The sequence below is a fragment of the Caenorhabditis briggsae genome (assembly GCF_000004555.2).
Source record: "Caenorhabditis briggsae complete genome, chrV, whole genome shotgun sequence".
NCBI lineage: Eukaryota > Metazoa > Nematoda > Chromadorea > Rhabditida > Rhabditidae > Caenorhabditis > Caenorhabditis briggsae.
In genome coordinates, this window is record NC_013488.2 from 4610556 (window position 1) to 4620755 (window position 10200).

The following is a 10200-nucleotide window of genomic DNA, read 5'->3' on the forward strand; positions in this document are numbered from 1 at the left end:
GGTTCCGAAAAAAGCTCAGTCATGAGCTTAAGCTCACGTGGGCTCATCATGAAGCAGGCTCATATGAGCCTTTTTCGACTCCACGTCAATGTTCATACAGGCTCATTTGACGAAAATATTGATTTTGAAAAAAGCTCATCGAGGCTCATTTGACGAAAATATTGATTTTGAAAAAAGCTCATCGAGGCTCATTTGACGTAATTATTGATTTTGATAAAAGCTCATCGAGGCTCATTTATATAAAAGCTCACGTTGACTCTTTAAAAAAAAGGCTCACGGAAGCATAGTTCAAAAAATACACTAGACAAGTGTTCACGTGGCAAAAAATAATAATAAAAACCAACACTTCAGCCAAATATTCAAACAATCAAGTGCCCTGATGACCTAGAAACCATGGTGGCCTTAAAAATAAATGGTGACCTAGAAAACTTATCTTGCAAAAAGTAGCTCATCATGTGAAAATGACCTAGAAATCATATCAGGTGAATATCAAGCCATTTAAACGCAATTTTCACTTGGTGGCCTAATTTTTTCAAGTGAGTTTTCTAGGCTATCAAGTTTTATGGCCCAGAAATGGTCTGGCATGCACCTAATATGTTTTCTAGTCCACTTTGACACAGTGGCCTAACTTTTCCATCTTAAGTTCTTTAGGCCACCATTTTTATGGACCATAACTCGTCTAACATTCACCTGATAAGGTTTCTAGCTTATTTGAACACAATGGCCTAAATTCTACATTTCGAGTTTTCTAGGCCAAAACTTTTATGGCCTATCAATTGTCTGGCATTCACCTCGTTTGTTTTCTCGGCAACCATATTGAAATTGCTTTGAAAACTCCATCAAAAAGTTAGGCCACCATATTAAAACGGTGATTATTTCATGATATCAGTGACTTTTTAAAAAATTATTTTCCTTTCATTATGGATGATGAGCCATAATGAACTTTTTATTGAAAATCACAGAATGAGCCTCATGAGCCTTTATGAGCTTTTTGATAAAACTAAAAAAAAGTTACGTGAGCTTTTTTGTTTTTTTCAAAAAGCTCATTCAAAATCAAATGAGCCTTATTGAGCTATTTGAAAAGCTCATTTTCACGTAAAAGCTCATTCTGCTTTTTCAAATTCGGAACCCACCCTACAGGAGTTGAACTTGTGATCCTCTTTAGGCGTTTCGCGCTACTACCAGCTGAGCTACTTTTCATATGTCTCCCCTTCTTTCAAGGATCGGTCCAACTTCCGCCACAGTAGTTCAGCTGGTAGCTACCAGTGATGGAAGGACACGCATTTTCCCGAAATACGGAAAACGGAAACGGAAACGGAAAGGGGATTTTTTTTTCGCGGAAAACGGAAACGGAAAAAAACGAGTAAAAACGGAAAACGGAAACGGAAACGGAATTGTTCATTTTTTCCGCGGAAACGAAAACGGAAAAAAAATCTTCAAAAATCGGGCGGAAAACGGAAAACTAAAACGGAAACGGAAATGGGAATTACTGTTTTTCGTCAATTTTTCATGTTTTTTCCCATCAAACATGAAAATAAACACTTTTTAACGTTTGAAGACTATATTTACCTCACTTTCCATGCTTTTTTTCGAGCCAGTTTCAGTTCGATGTTTTCGTCAACTTTTACATTTTTTTTTCCGTTTCCGCTGAAAAAAAATTGACGATTTTTCCGGAAAACGGAAATGGAAACAGAAAAAGAATTTCACATTTACGGAAACGGAAAAGAAAACGGTTTTTTTCGTGGAAATGGAAACGGAAAAAATTTCTAAAAATCGGGCGGAAAACGGTAAACGGAAATTCCTCACATCACTGGTAGCTACGCTACACCTCTAACGATGGGCCCACAACACTTCAAGAGGCTTATGGGAACAAAATTCCGAGAAATATGTTTTTCATGTCCCCTCCACCTTTAACAAAAAATACATAATCTACAAATTCCAGTTTCCTTTGAAGTAAACTAGAAACACGACTAGACTTTATTATTTGACGTTCAGAACAAGCAGAATATTAAATTTCTCCTCACCGAATTTTTGGCTGTCCTTTTGACATTTTTCGTTTTTAGACAACTACATGCTAAATCCTACTTGCTATTTTTCCGTTTTTCTAGTTTCCATAGTTTCTTGCTTCTACGAAAATAACTCGAACTACGGTAACAAGAAAAAAACAATGTAAAAAGTGAAAATGAAAATCATTCAGAACCAAAATGGATATACTTTCTGAATAATCAGAAAAAATTGATGAGCGATTTGTTTGATGGATACGATAATTCTGTGTCGCCAGTTTATTCACAAGGTCTAGCTTTTAAAATCAAACTTCTATAATATCGCTTTTTTCAGTGGACCCATCGAAACCCCTCGGCTATGACCTGGAAGCTCCGAAACGATTCAATTACACATTATTCTTGTATTTCGTGAAACTTGTCGAAGTCGTTGAACCAGAAGAAAAGGTCACACTTGTTCTGGAGATATCTGAAGCTTGGTTTGACCCCAGACTTGCGTGGGAGGCGAACTCGTATAACGGTATCAATACGCTTTACGTACGACAGGAAAAAGTTTGGTCCCCCACACTGAACTCATATAAAGTGTAAGTTTGGCAAAGTAAAAGTTGTTGAACCTTCTTTCAGAAACGATATGAATGACCTGCGTGACCAAGACTTTCGTATAGTGTCCATTGACTCTTCGGGACGTGTCAATACCACCACATCGCTGAGAATGTCCATCAACTGCCCATTGAATGTTGCGGTATTCCCATTCGATTCTCAAACCTGTGTAATGCAGTTCACCATGCCCTTATTCCCAATTCATTTTGTTGAACTTCACACCGAACTTTTTGATGGAATCGCCAACTCAACTGCATGGTCGTTAATGGGAAACGCTGAATGGGATATGATCAATTTGACAAATCGAGTGGAAATTCTGGCTTATGGAGATTATCAGTTGGCTACTTTTGAGATAACGATTCGACGAAATCCAATGTACTACATTTATATGATTGTGCTCCCTTCATTTATCATCAACACACTATCGATTATAGGGGTGTTTATGAGAAAGGCGGATAGGATGTCAAAGGTAACTGTTCATAAAAACATAAATTTCAAGCTTATGTTTCAGCTGAACGTCGGTCTCACTAACATCATGACAATGACTTTTATCCTAGGAGTCATGGCTGACAAAATTCCAAAAACCGGATCTATCCCACTTCTAGGCATTCACATAGTCGTCAACCTGTTCATTACTGTAGCAGCCGTTGCAGTTACTGTATTCATTGAGAAAATAAAGAAGGTTGTTTTGCCGAGATTAAGAAAACGAAAAGGATTATGGAGGTGAGCGAGTGGATTTTGTGGTTTTAATTTATCTAAAATTTCAGCTACAAACTGGAGGGAATTCTTGAAGATTGGATGGATATCATATGTATGATAGTGTTGGAAACAATCAGCTGTGTTAATTTCTTCATCATAATTGGGTTCTGGATTGCTAATTCTTAATACTCGTATTGAAAAATATATACATATAAGTTTTTGAAAATGATAATGTAATAAATTTCTTTACACATTGTTATTTATTATGTCGTCGATGCTGGAATATAGTCCAGATCCCATGAAGAGCCAGCCGATAACAAATAAGCACACATTGATGATCAACTTTTTGTAATATTGAAGCATTTCTCCTTGTTTTTTGAGAACTGGTAGGAAAACCATGGAATCCAGAAGAGAGGGTAGAATCAGTGAAATCAAAAGGCCAGATGTGATGCCAACGAGTGGAATGATTTGCATTAGATTTGGAACAACCAGTGCGAGACACACTGAAAAGAGAAAACGAATTAAAACTAGAAAACAGGAAACTTACATGAGATGAGCATTAATCCGAGACGGAGAGCATACGGTAGAAGCCTATTGATCAATTTTCGGTCTTCAGAGATTTTGGATCGAACACTAGGGAGGAGCATTTCGACAATGACGAATAGTTGCATGGCACTTCCGAAGAATATTTTTAGAACGAGAAGTGCTTTGATGGTAACCGACAGCCTGGAAAACATGGGATTGGTGGTGAAATACGGTTTTTTCATAGCAAGCAGAACAAGATCATGAACCTCTTTATTCCCACTTTTGACCACTTTGACCCAATTCTCGGTTCCTATTGAAGATAATTAAAAGTGAGAAACTGGCAAAACACATTTTGTTAACAGACCACTTTTCAATATCATTCATACGAGCTGAGATACAGTCGGTTGAAGGTGCCCCGCGTAGCACATCTGATAGGGGCACGAGCGGTCTGGCCTAACTTTCACAAGTCGGACTTTTTAAGCCACCAACTTTATGACCTAGAATTGGCATGCTGTTCATATGGTGTGTTTTCAAGGTTATTTTAACGTAGTGGCCAGGGCTGTGCCACGGCCGGCTTTGCCTAGGCCTGAAAAAGCCGCGGTCTCAGAGGCCTGAATACAAAAAGCCGCGGCCGGCCGCGGCCAGTCCAGGCTAGCCGCGCGGCTTTTTGGAAAAGTTTTGAAAATAAATTTCTTCCTGAATATACTTGTTTTCCGAAAAACAACTAACAGAGGGACGGTTTTGAGGTACACAGTCTGGAATCCAGTAAAAAGGATCAGGATAAAATATTTTTCAAGAATTCCGGAATACGAAATACGGATTCTGCGGTCTGTCGTCTCTAATTACTAGCACTGTGATAATTTTTATCAATATAGACATTTTTCAGATAAAAACATAAAATTTTAACACTTTCCGAAAAAAAAACATTTTCCAAAAAAATTTTAGTATTCAAGATTTATGTTCAATTTTTTGTACGAAAGACCGAAACACAATTTGCGAACACACATTGAGAAATTTGCACAGGGATAAGTAGATTATACGTTCCCAATCCTTCAAAAAAACTAGGTTTCATTTCACGGGATTTTATCAGGCTAGCCGCGGCCGGCCTCGGCTTTCTCGGCTTTCTCGGCTAAAAAGCCGCGGCTGGCCGCGGCTGGCCGCCATTTTGCACAGCCATGGTAGTGGCCTAACTTTCAAATTTTGATTTTTCTAAGCCACCATGGTCATTGATCTAGGAACGACCCGATATTCACCTAGTGTGACCTGGTCGACTAATTTTGGCAAGTTGAGCTTTCTAGGCCAAGAAAACTAGACCAGCATGAAAAACGACTCACACAGAATTTGGTAGATTGAGTGTCAAACTTCCTTGCACGTTTGGACCAAACGTAACGTAACCAAAAAACCCGAGAAATGCGTATAAAATAGTCACAAGATTCATTGATGTCGCCAAAACTCCTGTGATTCCACCCATATCTTTTGGATGCTTCAACGAGTTCTCCAATGGCAAAACCATTGCCTGTCCTTCAAATGAATAGATTAATGCTCCGGCCGCAATTGAAGTTCCCTCAATTCCAGTGAAACTGTCCAGCTCCCATGTTGGATACCATGTATGAACCATCAGCTCCTAACGAAAGTTTGGAATCAAAATATTATTGAAAATGAGTTCAAACCTTAGTGATCAAAATGATTGCTGCGAATATAATGACATTTCCACACAGACACAAAATTGTTATTAGTTTCATGTGCCCAATGAAATTCAGAATCATTTGTGGAACAAAGAAAATTAGAATCATGACTCTCTTCGAAAATGGTGGTGGAGAACCACTGATGAACTCCCAGATCTGAAATACATGGTTCTTTAAAATGAAAGACCTTTCCATTTGAAGTTTTTGATACCTCCGTGATATGTTCAACAGCAAAAACCAGCGAGACCGTAATAACGCCAAGTTGGAAAGCAAGAAGACAAGAATTCACTAGGATTCTGTAAAATGTTTCCCTTTTAAGTTTTTCGAGATTTAAACACCCTACTTTGCCAGTTTCGCATATCTTCTAGCCCATTTGTAAGAACTTAAAATTGCCGCTTCTGCCATTTCACCGTAATCCAAACTTTGATCTCCATTTCTAAATAAACCAATGATGAACCCTAACTTCATAGAATTCTCCTCACGATTTTGCTAAAAATTGAGAGCATTTGACTATTTTGCTCATACTGTAGAGACTTAAAAATCCGACGATGAATACCAAAATAAGGCCGCCCTGAAAATTACCAGATGATATAACATCCGAGAAAAAACAATTGTCACCCATAGACCGGCTTGTTTAAAGCTGGCCGAAAGCGAGAAACATCCTGGACCGATCATGCCACATAGAAAATTGATAAGCCCTGAAGTAGCCCTGTAATGATTTTGTTCAAATTCCTCTTTCATTTTGTTGTTGACATTCTTTTCGCCCAGATGAAAAACTGTATTTTAATTCTAAACAGAATTGTGACCTGTTTCTGAAAATCAGTCATAACTCTGCTCAAAATTGAACTTTCCGTTTGATTTAAAATGGAAGAGATTGAGCTAGAAAAGGGCTACATACTATATGAAAATTGACTGGGTTTCATAGTTCCTATTTTCAGAATACTGTATTTTTTTAATCTAGTCGAGTTTCACATCACTTTGTAGCCCTTTTCAACCGCTTTCCCAATTTTAGAGCTGGAAAAGAGCTAATAATATACAACTCAACTGGGCTTCATCATTTCTAGTCTCCAGAATATTGGATTTTCAAATCAAACTCACGAAATGCCCTTTTTCCTTGAAACCGTGGTACTCATGGCTGGCTTTACGTCACACCGACCATTCGAATTTTCCGCTTTTTTCGTAGCGCCATAGTCATCCGTACGACCAACAATGAACGGCATTGTTTTGATTTCTATGAGAATTGTTTTGATTTTCCATTGTTGACTGATTTGGGAATAATTCAGCAAAAACAAGCGGAAAAGAGAGTGAATGAAAAATACAGGGCGATTTGGAGCCTAAAATGACCAAATTTGGGACGGATTTTGAATTAGGAAGAAGGAGAAAAGAGACTGAAAGAGATGGGTCTGCAAAAAACTGTTTAGGAAAAGTATTTTTTGTATTGAAATTGTGACTGCCTGCTCATCATTTCATTACTCTGATCACTTACCACGACCACCAGTAACCAACTGATAAGAGTCGTAAACAAGAGCAGGTCATATAAAATTATTGACGGGAAGTGCTTAAAGGTGGGGGACGATTTTTCGTAGGATTTTTGTAGCCAGGGTATGCATTCTACCGTAACGGTGTACAACGCTTAATGTCACTCTGCGTACAACTGCTGTATATTTACCATCGAGCGCCCGCTCCACTTTTGCCCGCGTGGCTCAGTCGGTAGCGGCGCCGCACCTTCAATACTCGCCTCGACAAGCTCAATTCCTCAAGGGGCATGTTCAAACAGAATTTCGAGAACATTATTTTTTTCATGTTTCCCACCAGATACTGGAAACCCTCTTTTAAGATGTATTCCAAATTTGAGCTCGTATATCTCGCTTCCTGTGAAAGATATCACAAAGTGGTTAACTGAAAAAATGTTTATCATAATTAAAAAAAAATTGCCAGTTAAAACTTTTTGACATCTGTCGCAGGAATCAAGATAATTCAATTCAAAGTTAGAAGTCAAAGGTCACATTCTGTAAGTGTTTACGGTTTATTCGAAAGTGTTCATATGGACAAAACAACACAACAAGTTTGAACCAGATTTACAAGCAGTTTGAATAAATTGAAATGCCAGCAACAACTCGGTAAAGATCGGTTGGCGATCATTTTTAAAAAAACGTAGTTGATCACATACAAAATTGATCAGAAATCATTAATATTTACTGATAGATTTTTATCACTATTGGAGTCACTATATTGGAGTCATTGTAGGTCACAAATACTTATTGAAAGTTAGAAAGCAAACATGAATTTTCACAGTCACCTGGGGCACGAAAATATTTAAAAAATTGTATTTGTTGTCGTCTGCGTCTCTTTTCTGGGAAAAGCATGGTTTGTTTAGAACTTGGTTCTATTTATCTTACTCTAAATTAATGAAATGGAATCATAGATGAAAAATATATAGTGATAAAAAATCAGAGCAAAAAAGGGATTTCTGAGGAGCCAGATAAACGGTGACAAAGATTACAATTAACTAGAATACAAAAACAAGAACGAAGCTTGCAAACAAGACACTTTCTAGATTGCTGCGTCTCTTCCGGCCCCTTCAATCTCTCGTATGGACCCTCCATCCTTCGCGCTCTCCGGGACCCATCTTCATCCTCTGTCTCTCTTATTCCACTACTTCACAACATACTCTCTCCATGGCACAAAAATTTAATGGATTGGCCATGTGGCATTGGTCATTGGTCAGTTGGATGCGAAATTCAACCAGAGATCATTATAAATTGTTCAATTTGAATCGTATCTTGAATACTTAATTAGAGCAAATTGCATATGATTTTGTAGCCCGATTTGAGCTCTATAATTTCCATTTTTAAGCCAAGTTATGAACCTTTGAATTTTCAGGTCCTTGGTCTTTGAATGGGCGGAATCGTCTCGAAAAATAAAATTGTTCTTCCTATAAAAAAATTCATGAAAAAGAAACACATATTGGAGGAAAAAACCGGTTTTCATGCTGAAAAAAAAGTAATAACAATGATAAGAGGGAACCATTTTAAAGATGTTCAATCAGAATCAATTCAAATGTGAAAAAATAAGAATTGTCAAATAGGAGTCCTTATCAATTGTGGCAAATAATACATATCATAAGTCGGAATCATTGTTTGGCAGGGAATAGAAAACCGGTTTGTTGGTCCAGACTTCTTTTATGTTTTCCATTGGGAAAATTAATAGAATGGTTGAAGGACATCTCTCGTAATTAGCTCTGGTAGCGGAATTTCAAGACGAAGTTGAAAATTTTTGATTCCATTCTAAAAATCACAAAAAATTCAAAATTCATTTTATTTCAGTTTCGAAAAGAAATGGTAAGACCAAAACTTGTGTCCTTCTTATTTTCAGTTTAAACCATCAGAAACGTCCCAAATGATTGTGTTTCTCGTGGATCATCGCACTGCATGAGTTGTCTGATTTCAGTTCCAGAAGTTGAAAAAAAATATTTTGAATTTCAATTTCTTCAGAACACAACTCTCATTTCTAGTTCCTTCGCCAATATCGGTTATTAAGTGGTAGAATGCTCGCCTGCCACGTGGACGGTCCGGGATCCCGGATAATGCTAGGCCTTGAGGTCCAGCTCCGTTACAGGCTCCAGGACATTGTCCCGGATCCCTCCCCCTCTCTGGAGCCCAGAGAAGGGGAGAACTGATTCTTCTTCCACTTTTCTTTTCCTTTATAGTACTCTCCATGAGGTCCATGGGACGTCTAGGGTCACAAGCTTCGAAACCATTTTACGTAGCCTGGAACTTTCAAAATTAAATTACTTTCCAAAAGATTTTTTTAATTCACAAAAATTTTTTTCCATCACGTTTAAATAACACCTGAGCACTGGGGGTTCAAAGAGCCGGTCAGAAATCGCGCCACAGTAACAGTGAGATTTTAGAAAAAATTCGTTGGCTGAGGATCATACAAACGTTGAGCGAAAAAAGCACGCGTGGCAACGCGCTGATTAAAATTAAGTAGGTCAAATCCACGTTGACTTTATCAAGTCCACGTCGTCGAAATTATTCAATTTCCTTTGGCCTGAAAATTACCGTAAAACCTGTAATATAGCGCCATGACGTTCTATTTTTCGGAAGGGTATTTTGGGGTGATGCTAGGTCACGAAAATTGGCTTCCTGCTTGATTATCAGGGTATGAAAATTGGAAATGATTTGAATTCAATAGATTCTTCTGATACTCTATGAATCAAGCAAAACAATTAGTTTTGAAACCAACAATCATCTCATAACGGTGGCGTTGTATTAGAGGGGGTCTTCTAATACAGGTGGCATTATATTACATTTTTTACGGTATTTGGGGCCCGATGTTTGACCCGTTGCTTGAGTTTTCGATTTTTGAAATCTGTGAAAGTATTCTAAGAATATTGTCCTTTTGACCCTAATAATTTTTTTCCAGTTCAAGATATTAAATTTTTTTTCAAAAATTGGTCGACTCATGATGCACATAAAGGGTATAGTAATCACAAGTACTGTTTACCATCACGCAAAAATGCATCCTCTCCGTGTTATGTCGAACTCATCAAATATTCATAGCACCCTAAATGCACTCTATATAACCACACCAGTTGACTTCCGAACTTATGCATGTATTAAATTTCATCACGCTTTTTGCTTTTGTCTAGCTTTAGTTTCCACTTTTTCTCACGTTCGATTCTAAAG

The 10200-nt window shown here is 37.8% G+C and overlaps 2 protein-coding genes across 2 annotated transcripts; one reads left to right on the plus strand and one right to left on the minus strand.

The window, feature by feature from the left end:
• Nucleotides 1-2071: 2071 nt before the first annotated feature.
• On the plus strand, nucleotides 2072-3485 carry CBG01221 (the record flags this gene model as incomplete). Its single annotated transcript, XM_045236958.1, has 6 exons — nucleotides 2072-2150; nucleotides 2198-2293; nucleotides 2338-2584; nucleotides 2625-3069; nucleotides 3112-3323; nucleotides 3368-3485. 6 exons carry the CDS (start codon nucleotides 2072-2074, stop codon nucleotides 3483-3485), a joined length of 1197 nt encoding a protein of 398 aa, XP_045091775.1.
• A 60-nt stretch (nucleotides 3486-3545) lies between these two features.
• Nucleotides 3546-6729, minus strand: CBG01220 (the record flags this gene model as incomplete). Its single annotated transcript, XM_002635941.2, has 9 exons — nucleotides 3546-3802; nucleotides 3847-4025; nucleotides 5159-5448; nucleotides 5495-5665; nucleotides 5721-5805; nucleotides 5853-5945; nucleotides 5992-6080; nucleotides 6128-6218; nucleotides 6608-6729. The coding sequence occupies 9 exons, from the start codon at nucleotides 6727-6729 to the stop codon at nucleotides 3546-3548; spliced, it is 1377 nt and encodes a 458-aa protein (XP_002635987.2).
• Nucleotides 6730-10200: the final 3471 nt, after the last annotated feature.